Here is a 25,279-nt window from a genome sequence, read left to right as displayed (position 1 = left end):
CACCACAAAAAAAGCTGCTATAAATACTTTTGGACATGTGGGTCCTTTTCCCATTTTAATGATTTTTTGGGATACAGCCCTATAAGTGCTATTGCTGGATCAAAGGGTATGCACAATTTTAAAGCCCCTTGGGCATAAGAACTCCCTATTTTATAAGACGTTTTAGGAAAACTGGAAAGCCATGTGGCTTATATCAATATGCCATATTTCACAATAAATTAAAAATTAATATGTAACTGGGACTTTAAACACCATGACATATCAAGCTATGGGTAGGATATAAATTCTTAACCAAACAAGGGATAGAAGCAATTATAAAAGATAAAATGGTTATTTTTGGAACATGATATTGGAAACCATTCTTAAACAGAAAATTAATGTAGCTAGGCTAAAATGAGAAGGGGTAACTGGGAAATAATCTTTGTATAAAATATCTTTGATAAAATTTAATATTTAAGATAGAGACAAAAAATATGAAACTAAAAGCCATTCCTCAGCAGATAAGCAAAGAAACAATTGTCAAAATAAGAATGTCAAATTATTAACAATCACATGAAAGAAACCACAAATCATTAATAATATAAAAAAAGTAAATAAGAACAACCCTGAGGTTTCATCTCATGCTCATGAAACCTGCAAAGATGATAAGAGACAGGAATAATTAATGTTGGAGAGATATATAGAAAGACAGGCAAAATCCAACTAGGTACAACCATTTTCAAAAGCAATTTGGAATCATATAAATAAAAAGACTAAACTATCTATACTCTTTAACAAAGAGACTGCCCTGCTAGATGTTACTGCCTCCTCACACCCTTTCCCTAAGGTCATTGACAAAAAGGCTCTATATACACAAAAATATTCATGTGAGCACTTTTTGTGGTTGAAAATAATTGGAAAAAAGGAGATATCACTCAATCGGGGAACAGCTAAACAAATTTTGGCCCATGAATGTAATGGAATATTTTTGTGCAATAAAAATGGACATATATAATGAATATAGAGAAACATGTAAAGATTTATATGAACTGATGCCACTGAAATAAGCAGAGCTAGAAAATAATATACACAATGACCCCCAAAAAACCAAATAAATGGAAAGAACAACTACCACAGAACAAGCAAAACTGAACATTGCTAAATTACAAAGAATGAGTTTGGTACCAAAGAAGAGATATGAGAAGTCACTTCCCATCTCAGTTCCTTTGAAGAGGTTGGAGTCCACAGGTGTGGGATATTGCACAAAATATGAATTTTTTTTTAATACATCTGTCCTTTTTACTGAAATTAGGACACTTGTCCTCAAACCTCGTGGTGCTATTCCCATTTTTCATAATCTTTCAGATAATACAGATAGTACCTCAGCAATCATATCCACCAGCCTTTTTAGTACTAAGGGATGTAGATCTTCAGGGCTAGGTGATCCAAATTCACCATGGGCAAAAAATACTCTCAAACTACTTCCTTACTTAACCTCGATGTGAGCTCCCATCATCAGTCACTTTTGTTCTTTCATTCCTAGTAAAAGGTCATTTTTCTTGTCAAAGAAAATGGAAGCAAAATAGAAATTGAGCAGCTTGCTTTCTCTTCTCTCTTGTCTATATCACTGTCCTATCTATACCAAACAAAAATCCTTTGATCTTCCTCTTTCTCCTAAGAAAACTTTTTAAAATGCACTTTTTGATGTCCGTAGCTTCCCATCCCCATGATTCTCAGTTGCCAGATAATTAGTGATTGGACAATATAGTTACTGTACAAAGACATTGCTCCATATCCTCCTTAGCCCTGCCCAATACCTACTGAGAATTTAAAAAGAAAAAAAAATTACCTATCAACTCATGGACTGGTGACTGGCCACAGTAGTGCTATAAGGTAACATAAAATTTATATCCATGTCAAGACCAAAGTACAGAGTACTTTCTAAGTCAGTTATATCAGTAGTAGTTCAGAAGAGGATGGGCATTGTCAAAATCAGTTTTATACTCCAATCTCTGCAAATTTCACAGAACTGTGAGAAATACCTTAGGACTTAGTTTATGAAACAATAAGGCCACCATAATCCTACACCCCTAGCTATTGTATTATAGATACTCTATTATGCAGAACATAAACAATGTTATCTTTCTTTTCACTAATATCTCTTTTCTTATATGGCTAATTCCAGAAAGTCATTATCTGAAACAATAGAAAAAAATCTTCTAAAATTTAGCTGATTTGATAGTTGATATCAAAGTCACCAGGAATTTGTTATTACAGGTACTTAAAAGTTATCTACAGACTTACAAAATAACATATTAATCATAATGGCCAACTGACAGTTGCCAATATACATATTTCAAATGACTACTGCTTTATGTTAAAGTAAAATACACAAAATAAAAAATATAAATTCATGTTTCTGTTACTTTCAGAAACCTATAAACACAATTTTAATTTTACTTATTTCTCGTCTGCTTAAAACATGAATTTTGGCTCAAATCAAAATGTTCTTAGATAAATCAAAATGATTAGTTTAACCTTCAACTGGAAAAACACTTCTGAATTGCACAGAATTTCCTTTACATTTTTAAATCACATTCACATAGCCTTGGTTAAAAACTATATTGGCCAAACCCATTACATCTGGGGGGAGATTATAGCAATCTATAAAACCACAACAGTACTCAAATGAATAACTATTTATTGAATTGATTAGTAAACTTTACAGTTTTGACCCTTACCTGATACAGAGACTGTATGTGTCCTTAATCCTTGCTTCTCATTGTTGGCTAGCCTGTAAAAGAGAGTTTCAAATCTTTGAATGTTGTACATTCTTCACAGTTAGACAGACTATGAATTCATTCTAACAGGGAACTGTAATTAACAGGACTGATCCATTTTTCATGGATTCTAGCACTCAAGTCCACCTGAGTAATTAAAACTTGAGCACTTAAAAATGTTTAGTTCTTAAAAATTAACCAAAACAATATGAGTGAGGCAAAAATGTTTGAGTCAAACTTATATAATATTTTAAATGGTACATAAATTTACAAAGCTTAAATATAATGTACATTTGGGTTAAATTTTAAAAGTATACATGAGAATATAAGAATATACTAAAATTGGTATAAGGCAAAAATGGAAAATTATCTAGCTAAAATAAAATTGGAAACATTACTGAAGTAAGATTAGGCATTCTCAAGTTTGGTACATTCTTTAAAAGTATATAATATGAGTTAACATTGCCAACTTTTTATTCCAAATAGAAAAAAGTAATTGAAAAACATCCGGTTGTTTGTTAAATAATAACAGTCAAAAAAATTCTGTTTTACATATGCTGTCAAAGTTTCACAATTTTTTTTTATAATCAGAAAATGAAAAATCATATGAGTATTAACAGTGGCAATCCTAACATTTATTAATTTTCTAAATCATTGTTTTCTTTTGAAATGAAGGAAGCCAAAATGGATTAGTAGTCTTTATTTGCAAAACAGAATTTGAACTGTAACAAGGAAATGTTTTCCAGATGTATAACATGGCTGCCAAAATTCTCATTTTGAGAGCTTTAGATAATTAGCACAAGAAAAAAACATGTGTATTTGTTATAATATTATTGAGTACATATGAAAAGGAATGAGTTGAAAAAAGTACATGATTTCAAAGCACTGACTGAAATATTTAACAGAAACTATCCCAAAACTAAAACTAACCTGAGGACACATTTTCTTTAAAATATAAAAATTAAAAAAAAAAAACAACAACTCTAGACTTCGAATAATTTCATTTTGTGAAGAGAACAGTGGATTTGGAGTCAGATGACTCGAAACTGAATCTTGGATCACGATTTCTTACCAATGTGTATCCTTGGGCAAATCATGTGACTTCAGCTTCCTCATCTGTAAATAAGGTAGGTTTGGACTAGATGACTTCCAATGTCTCCAAATTTATAATATTCTCAAACCATTCAGCCAATAATAATGCAAGTACACAGAATTTTAAGGTTTATTAAACGCATTGCTCATAACAACCTTGTGAGGAATTATGCATGTATTATTATCCCATTCTACAGATGAAGAAACTGAAGTTCAGAGAGTTAAGTGTTACACTGCTATTATTATATATCTCCTGAATGGTATCTTTTAACTGAAGGATAGACCTCAAATCAGGATATCTGGATTAAATCCTAGCTTGGATGTTTACTGGTGATGGTGGACAAGTCATTTAATCTCTAAGCTTCAGTTTTCTCAACCGTGGTTGGCCCAAGATGTTTAACAGCTTTATTTGTAACTTGGATAAGGGTCTAGATGGCATATTTATCAAATCTAGAGATGGTACAAAGTTTCAAGCAATAAGGAGGTTACAGTCTCCTTATGTACTCTGCTCTGTTCAGAACTTATTCGGAGTACTGTGTTGAATTCTGGTAGGCACAGTTTAAGAAGGATGTGATAAGTGGGAGAGGGTCCAGTGGGACAATCAGGATAGTGAAAGGCCTTCAGTGTTTGCCATAGGAAGATCAGTGAGGGAACTGGAATCTATACGCCAGCCTGGAAAAGAATGGGGTGGGAGGAATAGGATATCCACAGAGAAAGAGCACTTATTATGTGCTTACTATGTGTCAGGCACTGTGTTGTCTTCAAGTATTTGAAGGGCTATCAAGTAGAAGAGAGAACAGACTTGTACTTCACCAGAGGGTAGGACTATAAGCTATGGGCAGAAGTTTCAGAGACAAATTTGTACTTCACATCACAGAAAATTTCTTAACCATTAGGAGGGTCTCTGTCACTGGAAAACTTCAAGAAAAAAGATGTGGTTTGGGGAAATCACTGCATCTCCCTGGTAGACTCATCTGCTAAATGAGTACACCCAGGTTCTGTGCAGGGCTCTCTTTTTCCTCTCCACAGGTGATCTCCTCAGTTCCTATGGGTTCAGTTATTTCTGTGTAACTCAGTGGTCTCAAAAATGCAGCTCACAAACACCCCTGAGTATGACCCAAACCAGATTAAGATGTAATTCCTAACTGATTTTAATGTGCTGATGTATTAATTAAAAAAGAAATACAAAAAGATTTGTGGTTTTCTAAGTCACTATGGGGCCCACAGGGATCATTACATATGTTTGGTGGCCCTCATTTCTATTTTAGTTTGATGACACTGATGTGAAAGGACTTTCACTACTATCTGTCCAACTCTAGTCTATCTGGAGCTCTCATCTTGTATTTTGAACTATCTACATTAGATATTTTTAGCTGGATATCCTTGAGGCTTCTTCATCTGAAAACATCTAACAATGAATTCATTATCTTTCCTCCTAAACACACACTTGCTCCTAATTCCTCTATTTTTTTGTTGATGACTCCACTATTCTTCTGGCCATGGAGGTTTGCAAACAATCATTCTTGACTCCTTTCATTCCCTCATCCCATATGTAAATGGAAAAAAAAAAAAAAGAACAAAAGAGCATATTTCAAGTCTTTGCTAAGCACTAAGCACTGAGGTTACAAATAGAAAAGCAAGACAGCTCCTACTCCAAAAGGGTTTATATTGTAATGGAGGGAGAGGGGAGGAGAGATAACACATATAAGAGAGTTCATCTGCAAGATGGATGGAAAGGCCTGGTAATTCTAAGGGGTTAGAAACAGGGTGGATGGCAAGGCACAAGGGTGTAGAGGACATAGCGGCAGAAAAAAATGGTAAGGCCCAGTTAATTTCCATCTTACTGCAAGTATGATATTTGTTCATTCCCTGAATATCCAAGTAATTTGAGTAGCATTGAGCACCCCATGGAGTGGGGTAACTCTTAGGAAGGAAGAAATAGATCTGAGGATTGGAATGGAACGTGGGCTGTTGAGTTCTCTACTGTGAGTATGGGGGAAACACCAGTTATTTAGTCTTGCCAATTCTATGAAATGAAAAGACTGGACTAGATGATAGCCTCTGATGTGTCTTTGAACTTTAGACCTATGACTCTAAAATAAGATAATGCTACTTCCACAATATCTCTCACATCTCTCTTCTCTGTACTCATAAGGCCTTAACTGATGATGTCCCAGACTAATGCAAAAGTCTCCTTGCCTTGTGTTTCTCCCCACTTCCATCCATGATCCACAATTACCAAAGTGATAATTCTCAAGCAAAAGTCTAACCACATCATTCTGCTAAATAAATTCCAGTGGCTCCTGATTATCTCTAAGAGCTAATAAGAATAGCTAATATTTATAAGGTGGCAGGCTCTGTGCTAAGTGTGATAGATATCTCATTTAATCCTCACAACAATGCTGGAAAATAAATCTTATTATCCTTATTTTACAGATGAGGAAATTGAGGCAAACAGAGGTTAAGTGACTTGCCCAGGGTCACCTAGCCAGTAAATGTCTAAGGCCAGATTTGATATTGGGTCTTCTTGACTCTAGGCCTGGTATTCTATCTACTGTACCACCTAACTACCCTATAGAAGCCTCTTTTCAGCATCAACAGCCATTCAACAATCTGGCCTGAAAACACCCTTCCAATTTTATACATTACTACTCTTCACAAAGTCTATCATTCAGATAAATGAGCGTTCTGGCTTTTCCTCACACATAATGTTCCATCTTCTGTCTAGGGGCTTAACCTCAGGGACTCCTCTCTTCCCCTAAGCCACAATTAGGGCCCCCAGCCATACTGTCCCAAAAATGTTCTTGCTTCCTCTGGTATCACACTCACACTTGCTCCTCCTCACCCACAACCACAGCATGGGATCACCTCAAAATCATATTTATTTTTGTATACATTCTGTATTAATGTGTACATATTTTACCTTCTCTCATTCCCACTTACCCCCCTACACTCCTCATCCACCCATAGTGTATCTTCTTTGAAGGCAGGGGTTATCTATTTTCTTTTTTTTTTTTTTAATTATTCCCAATGTGTAACAGAGTTTAGTGTGTTTGTGTACACATGTGGGTGTGTATGCAGCATTCAGGAATTTTTTGCTGAATTAAATTGAATAAATGAATCGTTATTACACTAACTTCTACCTTGTATACACACCATAGTTAATAATGGATTGAATTGAGAATTCGTTGAGGTACATAAAAGAAACTTTGTTGGGGGAATTACACAGTTTTTTCTTTTTTAAACTATTAGGATTAGTGCTGCCAACAATAATAATAATGATGGCACATTTTATTTAAGGTCTATAATTTCCCCATTAAAATATAGGGAGATAGGAAGTATAAATACTATTATTCCTTTTCTCATAGGATCACAAAGTTGAGAGTTGCAAGAAATCACAGCAGCTATCTAATTCAACCCACATCTAAAAGGATTCCACCATACTAAATGCAATCACTAACCATCTATTAAACACCAGTTGCGTGTAAAGCACTTTGTCTTATATACTCCAGATGCAAAATAAAAAACGAAATACTCCAAAGCCTCATGGAACCTACATTCTTTTGAGAAAAGTAAAATGTACATAAATAAACATATACACATTAAGTACAAGGCAGAAGGCAATAGCACCTGAAAAATCAGGAACAATCTCATATAGAAGGTGGTTAAGCTGAGCTTTTAAGGAAATATGGGATCCTAGGAGGTGTAAGTGTAGAAGGAATGAATTTTACGCAAGTGTGATGATAGCTTCTACAAAGACACAATTCAGGATTAAAACCTGATTAAACTGATAAGCTGCTAAAAATAAAATAAAACAAAATAAAAATGAGTAAGCAAAGGAAAAAGAACCTGACCATAGATAGCTACTTTGGTGTAAAAGAAGATCTGGGTTCATATTCAGAGGAAGATACTGAGGTAAAAAAAAAAGCCTATCCTACCCCAAAAAGTAACATGAAATGGTCACAAGCCCAAAGAGAGTTCTTAGAATAACTTAAAAAGGAATTCAAAAATCAAATAAGAGAGATGAAGGAAAAATTAGGAAAAAATAAAAGTAATCCAAGAAAATTATGAAAAGAAAGTTAACCAATTGGAAAGAGGTCCAAAATCTTAAGGGAGAAAATACCTCCTTAAAAATTAGAATTGGGCAAAAGAATAATAAAATTAGAAAAACTAGATGAAACATCTCATTAGAAAAACAACTGATCTGGAGAACAGATGGAGGAGAGACAATATAAGAAGTGTTGGACTACCTGAAAGTCATGATCAAAAAAAGAATCTGGATATAGTACTACAAGAATTTATTAAGGAAAACTGCCCTATAGGTCTAGAACATGAGGGTAAAGTAGAAATAGAAAAAAAAATCTACTATTCACCACCTGAAAGAGATCCAAGAAGAGCAACTCAGAGGAATGTCATAGCCACGTTTCCAAACTCCCAAGTTAAGGAGAAAATATTGCAAGCAACAAGAAAAAGCCAATTTAATTACTGCAGAAATACAGTCAGGATTTCACAATGCTTTGCAGATTCCATTCTAAAAGACCATGAGTCTTGGAACATTATATTTTGAAAAGCAAAAGAGCTGGGATTGCATTTAAGAATAACTTAACCAGCAGAGTTGAATATAATCCTGAATGAAAAAAAAATGCACATTTGACAAACTGAAAGACTTTTTTTTGTAACAAAAAGACCAGAACTCAATAGAAAATCTGATATAAAAGATCCAGAAGAAATATAAGTAAAACATTAAAGACTAATTATAAGGCACTCACTAATGTCAAACTGTGTACTTATTAAGTATATGAAAATGTTATCAGTATTCTTAAAATTGTCATCACTACTAAGGTAGTTTGAAAGAAAGGTTGGGGTTTAATTATGCAGGATGGAGTGATTCTAAAAAACAAAACTAGGTAGGAAAAGGTAAAAGGGAGCAATTATTAAAATGGGGTGTGAAAGGAAGAACTAATGCAGAGGAAGCAGGTGGAGGGAAGGGCTGGTAATGTCAGAACCTTACTCTAATTTGGGTTGAAAAGGAAACAACGTGTACATCAACAATGTGTACATCTTGCAGAAGTCTTCTGAATACACAGAGAGGTGAGAAAACTGAGGAACAGGGTGATGGAAGGACTTTTAGAGGGGTGTGTGGATTGGGATTGGGGGTGAGAAGCGGACTGGGGACTCTTGGACGGGTGGGTTAAGTGGAGGGTAGGAGGAGAAGAACAAGGACAGCATAAAATGAGAGGCTGAGAAAGAAAACAGTGAATAAAAATAAGATGGAGGGAAACTCACAAATAGTAAACATAACTGAATATGAATGGGATGTTTATAGCAGCTCTCTTGGTGGAGGCAAAGAACTGGAAATTGCAGGGATGCCGGTCAATTAGGAAATGACTGAACAAGTTGTGGTGTATGGCTGTGATGGAATACTACTGTGCTATAAGAAATGATGAGCTCATTTATTGATCTTAAGGGCATGGAAAGACTTGAACGAAATGATGAGGAGAGAAGTAAGCAGAACCAAGAGAACATTATATACAATAACAGCAATATTGTTTTAAGAATGATTCTGAGCAACTAAGTTATTTTGACTATTATAAATACACAAATTAAAAATAAAGGACATATGAAGAATGATGCTATCTGCAATCCAGAGAAAGAACTGATAAACAGGTATGTAGAATAATTTTACATATATATATACATATATACGCATACACACACACACCCCCACCCCCACCTATTTATGTTTAATGATAGCCATCTCAAGGGCCGGGGGGTGGGGGGAGAAAAAGAAGAAAAAAATGAAATTTACATGATTACTTTGTTGTATATTTGGAGAGAATAGCAAGTTGTACATGGTAGACTTGCAGTTTTGTGTGCAATCTTTTTTACTGTTCTGTGTTATGCAAATGCTTGTTTTGTTGCGTGAATTGAAAATAAAATAAATTTTAAAAGTAAAATGAAAGCTTCCCCTCCCCTCTAAAAATGTTTTGAGGAGGAGGCACTTGAAGTGAGCCTTGAGCTAGGGGTTCCAGGAGATAGAAGTGAGGAGGGAGAGCATGCCAAAAATGGGGGGTAGGGGCAGCTAGGTGACGCAGAGGATAAAACACCGGTCCTGGAGTCAGGAGGACTTGAGTTCAAATCCGGCCTCATACCAAACACTTGACACTTACTAGCTGTGTGACCCTGGGCAAGTCACTTAACACCACTGTCTAGCAAAAAACAAACAAACAAACAAACAAACAAAGATAGGGGGTAGTCTTCTAGAATGACATGATAAGAGATGGAATGTCCCACTTGAGAAACAATAGGTAGGTCAGTACTTAAAAACAAAGGTGACAAACTATTAGTCATATGAAAGAAAGCTCAAAGTCACTAATAAGAGAAATGCAAATCAATCCAGAGGTTTCACTTTACACTACATATACATATATGTATATATATATATGTATGTATAATCTTAGCAAATATGGCAAAAGATGGGAAAAGTCAGTGTTGGAGATCATGAGAAGGTAGCCACACTGGTATGATATTGGTAGAGCTGTGAATCAGTATTAATCACTCTTTTGGAAAGCAATGTGGAATTATGTAAAGTGAGTTAAAATGTTTATATACAAAAATATTTATGGCAGCATTTTTTGTGACAGCAAAGAATTAGAAACAAAGTAGATGCCCATGGATTGGGGAATGGCTAAAAAAATTGTGGAACATGAGCTAGTGAAACATTACTGGACTGTGAAAAATGACAAATATGATGAATACAGAGATACATGGTTAAGATCTACAGTAAATGGTGCAGAGTGAAGTTAGCAAAGCCAAGAAAACAATATACACAAAGACTACAACAATGTAAATGGAAAGAACAACCACAAAACAATCAAAAGTGAGTGTTGCAAAATTATAAAGAGCAGCACTACAAAGATTTATAAGAATATAGTCCCACATAATTCCTTTGCACAGGTAGGTGGACCATGAATGTGGTACACTGTATCTATTTTCAAAATAAGACAAACTCCCTTGCCCAATACCATTTACTTCTTACATTCAACTACCCATCAAATCATACCTGCTTTCATCTCAATATGACTTTTACTTATGTTAGGATATTATCCATTGTTTACATCACCCAAATGGTCTAATTTTGCTGTGACACATTCATGAGCAGTCAGTGTACTATGGAATAAAGAGCACTGGTTCGGCAATCAGAGCAGGCCCTGGTTCTACCTCTGATGCTTTCTCCTCATGTGATTTTGTTCATACTCTTGCCATGGATTAACCAGTTTTGCTGGATTTTTTTTCTTTAAAATATACCATTGTTATATAGGATGACTCTCATGGAGAAGAAAAGTGGAGTAAAACTGGGAAAAGTTAAAATATTATAAAAAACAAAAGATATCAATAAAATTATTTTTAAAAATTTAAAAGAGAAAAAAGAGAGCATCTAGCTGCCTTTGCTGTAATCAATTCACTTACCTAAGTGAACAATAGTACAAAAACTAGAGTGCTTAAAGAACTTTCAAATATGATTGCAGAATCATTGGAATACTTGAAAAATTGGGGAGACAGGGAAGAAGTACTACAGGATCAGAGAGTGCAAATGACTTGATTTTAAAAAAAATCCAAGAGCATGAGGCCTACAGACTAGAGATCAATGAGCTTAGTTTCAACTTCTGGAAAAATTATAGAACACATTATCAGTCAACATCTAGAAAAGGAAGTGATGTATACAGATAGTATGCTTTCATGCAGAACACGTCATAACAGAACAATCTCACTCCCCTCCTTGTCAAGGTCGCTGTAGTATTGTTAGATGTGGGAAATACAGTAGACGTAGTTTGCCTAGATTTCAGGAACACATTTAGCAAAACCTCTCATGAAATTTTTGTGGACTAGATGATAATATAATTGGGTAGATTTGAAACTCAAACAATGGTTGCATCTAAAGAATTTTAAGATTTAATGTCAATTTGAAATGTCTTCAGAGAAATACCTTACTGACTCATGTTTGGTACTTTACTGTGTATTTGTTTATTCGTGCACTCACTCATTTATTTTGAGATTAAGTCTCCTCATACTGCCCAAGATCAAGTGGTCCATTGGCCACTTCTAGGCCAGATACAATTGTAGTTGGCATAGAAGCTTTTACCTGTTCTGTTTCCAACCTGGACTGAAACTTCCCCTCCTTTGGCAGTTTGCTAGCCTCACACTCCTTTCATGCTCACTATATTGGTACTGCACTTGGTACTGGATACCAGCTCAGCTTGAGCCCTAATGAAGCTAAAAACTCCCAAGCTCATGCATTCCATCATCCTCAGACTCTCCCAGTAGCAGGATTTACAGGCATGTAATCACCAACGTGCAGGGTGCTCCCATATGATTTAATATTTTTTTTAATGACTTGTACCAAGGCAGGAAGTTATACTCATCAAATTTTCAGATGTTACTGGGCCAAATTGAATAAGACAAAAATTTAACAAAAATAAATCTAAAGTCTTACATTTGTGTTAAAAATATCAACTTCAAAAGTACAAAATGGGTAAGTCATAGCTAGAGAGATGTTTTAAAAAGATCTGGAGGTCTTAGGGGACCACAAACTCCATATGAATGAATACTATTATATAATGCCACCAATCATTGAATAGAGTATCATGGTCCAAAGTGCATTTTATTCTGGCAGCCGTCTATAGTGGAAAAGATTGCAAAAAGGAATATCAATGCTGTGCTTTTTGTAATAGTCTAGGCAAGAGGGGCAGCTAGGTGGCGCAGTGGATAGAGCTCCAGCCTTGGAGTCAGGAGGACCTGAGTTCAAATCTGGCCTCAGACACATAACACTAACTAGCTGTGTGACCCTAGGCAAGTCACTTAACCTCATTGCCTAGCCCCGCCCCCCCCCAAAAATTGGTCTAGGCAAGAAGTAATGAAATTCTGAGCTAAGATCACAGCTGAGTAAGTCGGGTTGCGGTGGGGAGGAAGGTATGAACGTGACAGATATTATAGAGTTGGAAATGAAAAGACTTGGCATCTAGAATAGAAAGGGGAAATAAGGGATAGCAGATAGTTGAAGATGGGAAGGATGGGAAGTGGAAGGATGAATATATTCTCTTTCTCAAAAGAGGGAAGTTTGAGAGAAGAATGGATTGGGAGGGAGAAAATGAATTCCATCTTGGACACAATGATTTGAGTGTGCTTACCTTATATGGATTAAAAAAAAAAGGTTTAGTCAATCATTTTGATGCCTATTACAGATCCTGAAAAAACATAAATAATAAATGACTGAAATAGTACTTACTTTGGTATGGATGGTAAGGCTCGTTCACCTTCTGCAAAAACAAAAACAAACATCAAATAATAGAGAAGAGGTACGTAGGCTAGGTTAGCTGTTTAATAATTTTTTTCTTATAAAGATCAACTTTTGATGCCTACAGTGCTATAAGGTAATGTGAGCTATATTCCAGTATTTTAGCAAGACCACTACTAAAAACTTCTTGCTTATTAGATTACTTACTTCAGGCTTTCCTAGTCTTATATTCAACTTTCAGAGCTCTAAATTTAATTTTAACTGTCTAGACTCATATTACTTTGAAAGCATCACTTGATTCAAAGGGACAAAGCAAAGAAACATTATTATAACTGATTACATGGAAGTTCTATTTCTATAAATGTACAATATACAAATAACATTTGGCAATTTACTATTTATAAAATATTTTCCTCACAGCAACTCTACGAAGTAAATGGTACAAAAACAGCAGTTTTCCTCTAAATTTGAGTCTGTTTTAAAATCTGGAAGGCATCTTCTGGAGAAAATCAGTTTACTGTTTGCAATCAAATCCAGCGATTCTTCTAATCCTTATTGTACTAGGCAAATAAATATGATGAAGAACAAATAGTCTGTCTATGCTGGATAAAAAAACAGGTATAATATTGCTGAGATTATATACTAGCAATCATTTGAGTATAACGCAAATGTAATTTGATAAAATAATTTACTTATAAGTAGAAACCTAAAAATACTGCTATTTGATATATCAGTTAACCCCCGCAAAAAACCCTGGCCAATGGAATAAATATTCAACAATAAAAACAATAAAATAATGGAATTTACTAATATCAATAACTTACTAATATACCTTTCTCACTTAAGACAAATACTTTCAAAACTGATGCAGGATTTTTTTTGTTTTGTTACAACAGTCAATGCAAATACATATACCCAGGACTATCCAGGTAGTATGAATTCTCCTAGGAAGTATAATGGTATCACATATACTAACTGGGATGCCTTGAAATAGGGATTGGTCATACACTATTGACAACAGAAAGGTGATTTATTTCTATATAAGTATCATCCCTAGATTCCTGCCTCTATAACAGATTACTGCAGTGGATCTGCACAGTGTCTTCCACATTGGAATAATTCGAACATTCATCAAATAAGTGAAAAAGTATAAATATCTTATATTTACTGAACTTTAAACAATAATAGTAAGGATGGATATACTGTTTTGAAACAGTTCATTTCCACTCAATCAAGCCCTTCATATAGAGCCAAAAGGATTTTCTGTAAGCAGAAATCCTAACATGGTATTGGCATTCTTCTACCCAATAAACTCCAGGGGCCCCCCAATGCCTTTAGGACAAAATATAAACTCCACTGTTTGGCTTTTAAAATTCTTCACAACCTGGCTACTATCTGCATTCCCAGCTTTATTACTCCATTCCTACATTTTATGGTCAAACCATGTTGGACTTCTTGCTATTCCTCACACATAGCATTCAATCTTCCATTTTCATGCCTGTCCCTAATCCCTGGAATGCTGTCTCACAGAATCTTTTATCTCCTTCAAGACTCAGATCAACCATTGCCTTTCCAGAGCCTTTCCCGATTCTTCCAATTGCAATTGCCACTGCTACTTAAACTAGCTTGAATTCTACACGTAAATTTTGTATATATGTATATGTTGTCTAACCTGATGGGAATTAAGCAGTAACCTTTTGAGAGCAGTAACCTTTTCAGTTCTGTCTTTCTACCTCTGGCATGTGATACAGTGCCTGACACAAAGCAGATATCTTTAAAAAAAACTTTCATTAGATGCTACCATGCTCACAAGCTATCATTATACAACTCTTTTCTCTTTCTCAGCCAAACTCCCTGAAAAAGCTGTCAACATATGCTGCTCTTTGTCCAACTACAGTTATTTCCTTTGCTGGATATTCATCCATGTCATGCTCAGGTTCACTAATTGTGTGTGTTTGAATTTCTCCAGTTCTATAGCTACTCTCACACCAAGCACAGTCCTTTGGATATCTCAAAAACTCTTCATCCAGTGGGCATTTCAAATATAACATGGAACTCTTTATTCCCCCCCCCCCCCCCCCCCCCACCCCGCGGAATCCTCTCTTCTGAATTCCCCTCTTATTCTAAGTACAGTCACGGCATCAGTCACAGGATTAAGGTCACAGCATCAGTGTCATCCTTGACTCCTTACTCTCAATTGCACTACACAACCATCTCTCCATTCACACAGCCACAACCTTGGTTCAGAAGCTCTCTTTACCTAAAACCGGCTCTAACTAGTCTCCCTGCTTAAAATCTTTCTTTCCTCCAATCCATTCCTAGGTGATTTTCCTAAAGTGTAGGTCTGACCATGTCACCTGCTCAATCAACTCCAGCATCTTCCTGTTAAATCTTTCATCAAATAAAAATTCTGTTTGGCACTAAAGCTCTTTATAATCCTGTCTTCTTGCCTTTCCTGTCTTCCTACATGTTATTCTCCCTCATATACTCTTAACCCAGCCATAGTGCTCTACTTGCAGTTCCTGGAACACAATATGCCATCTTCAATCTCTGTTCCTTTATGCTGGCTGTCTCCCATGCTTGGGATATTGTGTCCCCTTACCTCCACCTCTTAAGTTTCCTTGGCTTCATTCAAGACTCAGTTCAAATCCTAACTAAATGCCTTTCCCAGTCTTTTCCCCTGCTGTTAATGCCTTCTCCTTTAAGAGTGCTTTTCATTTACTCTTTCTACAGCTTATATGCACCTGGTTCTTTACATGCTATATCCCCATTAGAATGCAACCTCTTTAATGGCTGGGGCTGTTTTTGCCTTTCTTTGTATCTTTAGAACTCAGTACAGATGGGGGCACATAGCAGGTACTTTATAAATGTTCGCTGACTGACTTGACTGAGATGTCAATGAGAACAGAAAAAAAGACATTTTGGCTAGATCTCAGAGTGTGAGATGAGGAGTTACGAACAGTAAGGTTGCAAAGATATGTTAAGACCAGGTTGTTTCAGACTTTAAAAGTTAAATAGAGGTGTTTATATTTTGTTCAGTAGGTAATAGGAAGCCAGTGAAGTTGACTGAATAGGGAACCACATGGTTAGAACTACACTTAAGGAAAAGTACTTTGGTAACTCAGTAGGATGAACTTAACTGGGGTGAGACTTGAAGCAGGAAAAACGATTAAGAGGCTGTTTAAATAGTTGAGGCTAAAAGTGATGAAAGCACTTGTCAACAGATGTTGTCAACAGAAATGGTAAAATTTGGCAACTGATTAGATCAGAGGTTGATGGAGCTTAACAAGTCAAGGATAACATTGAGGTTAAAAAATTGGGAGACTGCAAGGATGGTGGTGTCTTCAACAAAAACAGATAAGTATGGAAGAAGGGAGATTTTAGGGTGGGAAGAGACAGTGAGGTCAGTTTTAAGCATTTTATATTTAAGATGTCTATAGGAGAGGCAGCTAGGTGGCGCAGTAGATAGAACTCCAGCCTTGGAGGCAGGAGGACTTGAGTTCAAATCCAGCCTTAAGCACTTGACACTTACTAGCTGTGTGACTCTGGGCAAGTCACTTAACTCCAACTGCCTCACCAAAAAAAAAAAAAAAAAAAGGTATTTTAAAAAACAAGATGTCTATAGGACATCTGTCATTGATGTAGTTGAAAATATCTATTGGTAGATAGAAAGATGTGGCAATCATCTACATAGCAATGGTAGTAAAACCCATGGGAGTTGATGAGGTCACAGTGAAAGAGACTGTAGCCAGGGAAGAGAAAAGGGTCTACAACAGGATCTTGGGAAATATTCACATACAGGGCATGATAAGCCAGCAAAAGAGACTGAGAAAAGTGGTCAGAACATTAGGAGAACGAGGAAAGACTAGTATCATGAAAATCTAGAGAAGATAGTATCCAGGAGGAGAAGGTAATGAACAATGTTAAATTCAACAGAAAGAATGGGAAGAATGAGGACCGATAAAAGACCATCAAACTTAGTAATTAGGAGATCACCGGTAAATTTGCAAAGAACAGTTTCAGTTGAGTCATGAGGTTATAAATTAAATTGCAAAGAACTGAGGAGTGAGTAAGAGAAAAAAAAGTGAAGGCAGAGAGTAAGACAGTTTTTTGAGGAAGTCTGGATGAGAAAAGGAGGAGAGATATGGCATTGTAACCTCAGGAGATGGTAGAGGTTAATTAGAGTTTTTTAAGGATGGGGAGGCCTGGACATGTTTTCAAGGAAGTAGGGAAGATAGGAAGATAGGAAGATAGATAGATAGATAGATAGATAGGCAGACAGACAGACAGATAGATAGATATATAAATAGATATGGGGAGAGAGGAAAAGATAGAAGATGGCTGAGGATGCAATCTGCTAGAGAAAAGTGAAGATGAGATCAAGCACAATACACAGGGGCTGGCCTTAGCAAGGAGAAGGGCCCCATTTTGTCAGAGTTTGAAGCAAAGGAGAAGAAAGTAGGAGATTGTGCAAAGGGGTTTTGAGATAAAGAGAATGGGAAAAGAAGGAGTTGATGTCAAATAGTCTAACTTCTTCCAGTAAAGTAAGAGGCAAAGTCCTTGGTTAGGGATGAAGAGAAGGGTGTATTACGATAAAGGGTCAGTCAGTCAACAAATGTTTATTAGGTGACTACTATGTTCCAGGCAGTGAGGTAAGTGTTAGAGATAACAAAGAAAGTAAAACACAGCCTCTTCTTTCAAGGAGCTCACATTCTAATAAGGGTCACAATATGAAAACAATTATTTATAAACAAGGTAAACAGGACAAGAGAGAAGGTTAGGAATAGTTTGCGTGGGGAATGAGATGGAATCAGGGAGGAATAGAAGGACTGCCTTTCTGTAGTGAGGGCCCTAGTTGAAGTTGTCTAAAAAGAATTTGTAATGTCATCAGGGGTAGGGAAATTCTTATCAGAGTGATTGTGTAAGATTAGGCAGAGCAATCCACTTCCGGTATATCTGTGAATTGATTCAAGCATGAGGAAAAGCAAGTTGCAATTATCCTAAGAAAGTGACTAAAATGTTCATATTCTCTTGATAGAGCCATTCCACTGCTAGGAATATATTCCAAAAAGGTTAAAGACAAAAACAAGGGTCACATCAACATAAAAATATCTGCAATAACCTCTTTGTAGTAGCAAATAACAAAACAAAATAGATGCCCAACAACTGGTAAGTGGATAAACATGCCGTGGTATATGAATGCAATGGAATATTATGGTGCTATAAAACACAATGTATTTAATGAATAGGAAGACATGTAAAATCATTCAAAATAAAGTAAATGGAACTAAAGCAACAATATACAGAAGGACTGTGAGTAAATGGAGAGAACAAAAAAATCCAAAACAATCAAAAATGAATTCTGTGACAATATCATGGTCAAGCTTTCACTAAAAGATATGAGAAGGCATCTCCCCCACATTCTTTGCAGAAAGGATATGTATGTGGGACATACATAAAACTTAAAACATTTCTGATACGTTGCTTAGTTTTGATGAACTGTTTCTACCCTCTCTTTTAGTTCTTTATTATGAGGGATGTTTCCTCAGAGAAGGAAGGGAGAGGGAAATACTGCAAATATAAGTGATGTCAAAAGACATCAACACAAACTTAAAAAAAAATGGTTATGATGCTTAACAGTATCCACTACAGTGTTTTGTATACTATGTATTGTCAAAGATACCAAAACTTATTTACATAGCATTTCAAGGTTTATAAACAACTTTCTTCACAACAGTCCAATTATCCCCTTTTTACAGATGAAGAAACCAATGCTCAGAGATGGCAAGTGATAAGTCTCAGAGCTAGCATGTGTTAGAGCCAGGACTTAAACTCAGATATCTCCCGACTTCATGTCCAGGACTACTTCCATCATACCACAAAGTCCTCATCACTCAGTACTTACGTATCTATTATTCAAAAGTTGTGTTTGCCAGCGTGGGAAAGTTTAAGCTTAGTAATAAATATACACTATAATGATATAGCCTCTGGAGGAGCTGAAAAACTGACTCATAGACAAGCATCATCCATGCTGTAAAGAGGGTTATAATTTTTGTGACCAGATGAAAGTTAAACCACATTAATATCCTCTCTGAATTAACATCTTATCTGGAGGAAGGCAGGAAGGGCTAGTGAATATTTGGTTTAAAAAGAATTTTCTCATGGCTAACCTAAGGTTGAAGAGGAAAAAGATTACAGGTTCAGGATCTAGAAAAACTTCAAATTGCTGTCTTTCAGCTACTTGACAACCAATACATAAGGTGGTAAGAAAGTCAAGAGAAGAATTAAGTAATGATTGTGTAAAATATATGGAGAAGATGAACCATTTACTAACCAATCCCATGCAATTCTGATCACATAACTTTTAAATACACCTAAGCTCTAATATATTTCATTGCCCATAGTTGTTGAGCAATGATTTTTATACTACTTTGTTACATTTTTCTTGCATTTTCCTGCTCTTTTTTGTATTTTAGTTTACTCTCCTGCAATTTAATAGTAAACACCCTATATCCTTTCTATTACCCTTTAGTGTTTGCTTACCAGAGTATAATGATATAATGAACATTTATTAAGTACACACTAAATGCAGAGAAGATTCATCATTTACAAAGTACTTTTCCTTTGCCTTTGATTCCAGACCTTCAGGCAATCTCTGATCCTTATGGCAAATTCAGCAAAGCAGGTAGGACCAACATTTTTCTCCCTAGTTGACAGGGGCAGAAACTAGGGCTCAGAAGGGAAATATCTGCCCAAGGTCACAAGGCTAGTAAGTATTCCATCAAGTAGCAACTGAGGTGGTTTGATTCCAAGTTCAATGCTCTTGACACTATTCCACACAATGAGCTACTTACCTAATTTAATACCATTCTGAAGTTTCAATTTACATAGTACTTTCTTCTAGGAGGATCAATACATTTAATTAAAATATACACCAAGGCACTATCTCTATCTTTAACAGGGAATCTTAAGTATCAAAGTTAATCCATCAGATCAAAAGCAGAGCCCACAGTGGTAGATAAGCCTTTCTAGTCTCATTTGGACTCTATTCCTTACTACGTATAAGACCTCGGGCATGTAACCTCTTTTATCTGAAGTTACCTCGTTTATAAAATGAGAAGATGAATTGGCAAAAAGAGCACTTATTAAGCACTTACTACTTGCGAGGCACTGTGCTAAGCAGGATAATGGTTTGAAAGGAGGTGGCATGGTTTGGAACTAGCAGCCAGGAAGTATACTTTTGCTAGTTTCTTAAGGGGGTTATTATAAGAAAAATGAGATAATGAATGGGAAAATATTCCAAAAGCTATAAATCACTATGTATGTGTATATATTTGTGTGTATATATATCTTTCATGTTATGTATATGTATGTGTATACATGTATCTTGCATATTAAGCTATGTGCTGTTTTTTTTCTTTTAAAAAATATCATGTCAATAGTATGCTAAAAAGGTAGACAGTTATACAACTAGCCCCTATCCATTCCACACTTGTCCATTTACCCTTTCCTAGAGGAATATAACATACACATAATTAAATATACAACATATGATATATTTGTGTTTATATTTATATGCACACATATAGGTAGACATACAAATGTGTGTGCATATAAAACAAATCCAAGTGTTTTTTTTAATGAGGAATTATAAACTGGGAGGAATTAGTAAAGGCCGCTTATAAGAAGGAACACTTGAGTCTTAAAGAAAGCTACAGATTCTAAGAAGTGAAGTTAGGAAGGAAGAGTGTTTCAGGAATGAAAGATAATATGTACAGAGGCATGGAGACAGATGTAATGTTATGTACAGTGAACAGCTAGCAGGCCAGGTTAGCTGGAATTCAGAGAGCATGAAGGGTGATGTGTGATCTGTCTGAAAAAATAGGCTGGAGTCAGACTGTGGAAAACTTTACATGCCAAATAGGACATTGTTTTTTGTCCTAAAGTCATAAAGCAGGCAGAAAAGGGAACTCCTAAGGTCATCATATACAGATGGAGAGAGAGAGCTGACCAAGGACTGGAAATATAGCTGTAGGTGAGAATGCACAGAAAGAAGTACCTAGGAGCCATCTTCATATATGAAATTCTATGTATTATTCTTTGGTGTCCTAAAATATTGTCAAGAGAAAAATAATTTAAAATTAATTATTAAATCCTCAGTGGTAAAATGAGAATAATATTAACTCCCATTTGTATAGTGCTCTGTAATGAACAAAGCACTTTTCTTAAAATAATCTAAAATCTTAGAATAGAATGTTCACTTTAAAATTAAATTAGCCAATGACAATAATTCTAGATACAACAGAAGTTTTAAATATAGACCTTTACATACACATTAATCAATGACATTACAGAAAATGTATTAAATTGGTACATCAAAACACAAGCTCTCTGAAGAAAGAGTAAGAACCACTGGTTATTGTCTTTATATTTTTCTTAGTCCTTTGTTACTCATCAAACTTTTATTTACTAAGGAGAATAAAAAATGATTTTCTTTATAACTTTAATATCTCTTCAGATCTTCCTCATGTGTCTCATGTATTTGTATATACTTCTTAGATAAAGAATACCAGTTAAAGCTATGCTGAACTATAGCTTCCAAATTTTGTACATTGACTAGACATCTTTTAGAAAGGCTAAAACCTACTGACAATCTGCTAGTATAATTAAAACACAGAAAAATAAGTAACAAAACAGATATGGCACTGTACCTTTCTGGGGTCTAATGATAAAAGATTGTGTGGCTCCATTAACTAGTCGGCAATATCCATCTATTAAGTCAGCCATATTCTCTGCAATGGTTAAAGATGGGGCTGTCACTGTGAGAGGCTAAAGGGGAGAAAAGAGACATTATTGTTGTTACCCATATTCAAAGGAACAGCTGTCCCATGACATCAGAATTCAGTGTAAATTTAAAAACACAGTAGAAGCAGTGGTCAAACATAACACATTAGAATATGTGAATGAAAAAGGAAGTATGACATTTAAGTACACAATCCTTGAATATGTAATAGGAAGAAAAATAAAATAAAAACCGATTTGTTTAGAGAGCCACCTCTTAGAATAAATGGCAGAAAATCCCTTTTCTTATCCAGAACATATACAAGCATAAAGAAAAGATGCTAAATTAAAAGCTAATAGTTATGAATTTGGAAAAAAAAATTCAAACAACTTGGAGAAAGGGAGGTGTGATACCATGCAACAAAATACACACTGGTTTTGAAGTTATAGGATCTCCAAGCTCACATCCTGCCACTGTCATTATCTTTGTGGCCATAAGTAAATTAACTGGTATGTTTGGCCTCAGTTTCCTCATGTTTAAAGTAAGGGGGCTGGTATGGATGATCCCTAAGATTCCTGCCATCTCCAAGTCTATGATCCTATGATACAATCACCTTGGGAACTGCTGCTGTTGTTCAGTCACTTCAGTTGTGTCTGACTCTTTGTGACCCCAATTTGGGGTTTTCCTGGCAGAAACTGGAGTGGTTTGCCATTTCCTTCTTCCACTCATTTTCCAGATGAGGAAACTGGGGCTAACAGAGTTAAGTGACTTGCCCAGTATCACACAGTCAGTAAATGTCTGGTACTACATCTACTCTACCACTTAGCTGCCCCATTGGGAGTTAATTTTGCCCCCCTCCCCTCAAATTCAACTCCTTTATTCAATCCAGAAAAGTATCACCACCTGATAGTTCTATTTAAAGGCATAGAAGTCATTATTTCCCAGAATCTTAGAATTACAAGTGTCTAGAGTAAACATCTAATCCAAACCAAATTGAACAAGGATTTCCTCCATACCTGTGACATGTGGTCTTCTAGCTATCAAATTTTAAGACCTCAAGTAGAGGGGAACTCAGAACCTCCTGAGGCAGCTCACACTATTTTGGGATAGTTGTATTAAGAAGTTTTTCCTTACTTCAAGCCTACAGTTTCCTCTTCCTAATTTTAATCCATTGCATGAATCATTAAAAAATACTCTTTGGTTCTCTTCATTCAAACTGTCCTAAAATCATCTAATGCCCACATTGCTCCATCTTTTCTACAAAGACAGCATCATTTCGTGCAAACAAATTAGTAACTTTGTCAAAAAAGGAAATAAAGCTTGGCTGGCATGACCTATTCCTGAAGAAGCAATGATGGTTCCATGTGTACAGGGCTTCCTTTGCTAGATATTCACTAACTTTAAGACAATGATGCATTTTGAAATTATGAAAGGAACTGAAGTCAATGAATTAAACAACTATTTACTAAGTACCTATAATGTGTCAGTCTCTCTGCTAAGTGCTAGGGATATAAACAAAAATGAAACTATCTCTGACGTCAAAGAACTTAAATTCTATTGGAGGAGAGGGGTGTGTGTTTGTGTGCATAAACACAAGGTTACTAGGGAGGAAGAGTACTAGCAACTGGGGGGCTTCATGGAGAAGATGGTACTTGTGCTAAGTCTGGAAAAATGTGAGAGATGCTATGAAGCAGAAGGCAAGAGGGAATATGGACAGGGGAGGGGCAGGGAAGAGAAGGCCGTGCACATGGAGCTGAGTGACGGAGTACTGTGTGAGAAGAACACAGAAAAGGCCAGTTTGGCTGGATCATACAGTGCCAGAAGAGGAGCTGTGTATAAGGAAGCTGGAAATATAGAGCTGGGCCAAGTTATGAAGGACTTTAAAAGACAGGCAGAGGAGGTTATATTTTATCTTAGAGGAAATAAGGAGACACTGGAGTTAACTAGAGAGGAATGATATGGTCAGATCTCTTCTTAAGGAAACTATTTTGGTATCTGGGTAGAAGATGGATTAGAACAGGCAGAGACTTGGAGCAGAGCAATCAATGAGGAGATCACTGCAACAGTCCAGGTGAGATGTGATGAAGGCATCATCTAAGGCGGTGACTAAGTGAGTAGAGAGAAGGGGTCAGCTATAAGAGAGCTGTAGAGGCAAAAACAGCAAGATTTGGCAACTACCTGGATATGTGGGAAAAGAGAATAAGGAGTTGAGGATGAAGCCAAAGTCTCAAAACCAGAGAGAATGGAAGGATGAGGGTGCCCAGAAGAAGGGAGAGTTTGGGAAATGGGGGTGGAGAGGAATAACAAGCTCTGTTTTGGACAAGGTGGGTTTTATACATATCTGGTACATCTCATCTGAAATGAACAGTCAACGGTTGCTGGGGTAGGAATGGAGTACAGGAAAGATTTAAGTTAGATATGTAAGTCTAGGATTCATTTGCCTAAAGAACCCATGATTGAACTCAAGATAGTTTTTGAAGTCACTAAGAGAAAAGAAGTAAAGAGGAAAGGCAACACTTGTGTGAGAGAGAATAGGAATTGAACACTAAATTGACATGGCAAATTTTAAAAAGCCTCTAACATTCAGTTAATTGGTGAAAATTGTTAGTGATCACATGTCTGGGTGGAAAGGATCACCAGTTATATCCTGAATGCATCATTGGCGTGGCATCTGTTTATAATCAATCAGCAATCAGTAGACAGGGGGTAGAGTCCTTTTTAAAAACAAAATTGGCATTACATAAATATTTTAGTATTTATGGTCCTGTGTACTACTTGGAGGACTTTGTCCCAGTCCCAGAACCTCCTTGTGGATCGGTTTCCTCAGGAGTTAGACTAGTGGCCTCCGAGGTCTTTTCCAACTCTAGAACCATGGAACCTGTCTCACTGCTCTGAACTGAGAAACCGTTCTGACGGTAACAAAACTGAAATAAAAAAATAAGCCTTACATCTGGCCTTGTTCTAATGTTCTGATGGTTATAGCTTTAAAATGCACAGATAAAAAGAATGAGTGAATCTCTTTTTGTAATAATTACATATGTTCATAACATACAAATACATATGTAATTTCATGTTAATGTTGTTAATGTCTTTTGTTTCAACAAATACATCCAAATATTTAACTAAAATTATATCCTCATCTTCTGTCACTAAAACTCTTAGTACATTAGTTCCACCGTGTATTTTTTAAGCAGTTGACATTTAATAATACAATTACTATTATGTTGGGAAATCTATGAATTTTTTTTTTAGTTCAATAAGGGGCATTCATACTCCAATAGACTGGGAACTGAATAAGCAATAATAGTCTTTATATTTGAGACAGTGGTATACTTAATGGGTAGGTGATGA

General features: G+C 35.9%; 1 protein-coding gene across 1 annotated transcript in view; it reads right to left on the bottom strand.

Moving 5' to 3' along the window:
* PTK2 (protein tyrosine kinase 2) overlaps positions 1-25,279 on the bottom strand; it is a 304,848-nt gene that overhangs the window by 153,457 nt on the left and 126,112 nt on the right. Inside the window, exons 11-13 of the mRNA XM_027845408.1 lie at positions 21,858-21,975; positions 13,138-13,168; positions 2,721-2,773 (exon numbers count right to left, since the gene is read on the bottom strand). Of these exons, the coding sequence (XP_027701209.1) occupies positions 2,721-2,773; positions 13,138-13,168; positions 21,858-21,975 (202 nt within the window). The remainder of the gene's footprint in view (positions 1-2,720; positions 2,774-13,137; positions 13,169-21,857; positions 21,976-25,279) is intronic.

This window comes from Vombatus ursinus, unplaced genomic scaffold, assembly GCF_900497805.2.
Source record: "Vombatus ursinus unplaced genomic scaffold, bare-nosed wombat genome assembly UNPS02005236.1, whole genome shotgun sequence".
In the NCBI taxonomy this organism is placed as follows: domain Eukaryota; kingdom Metazoa; phylum Chordata; class Mammalia; order Diprotodontia; family Vombatidae; genus Vombatus; species Vombatus ursinus.
The sequence above is the reverse complement of the archived record's forward strand: the minus strand, read 5'-3'. Positions and strand labels throughout refer to the sequence as shown.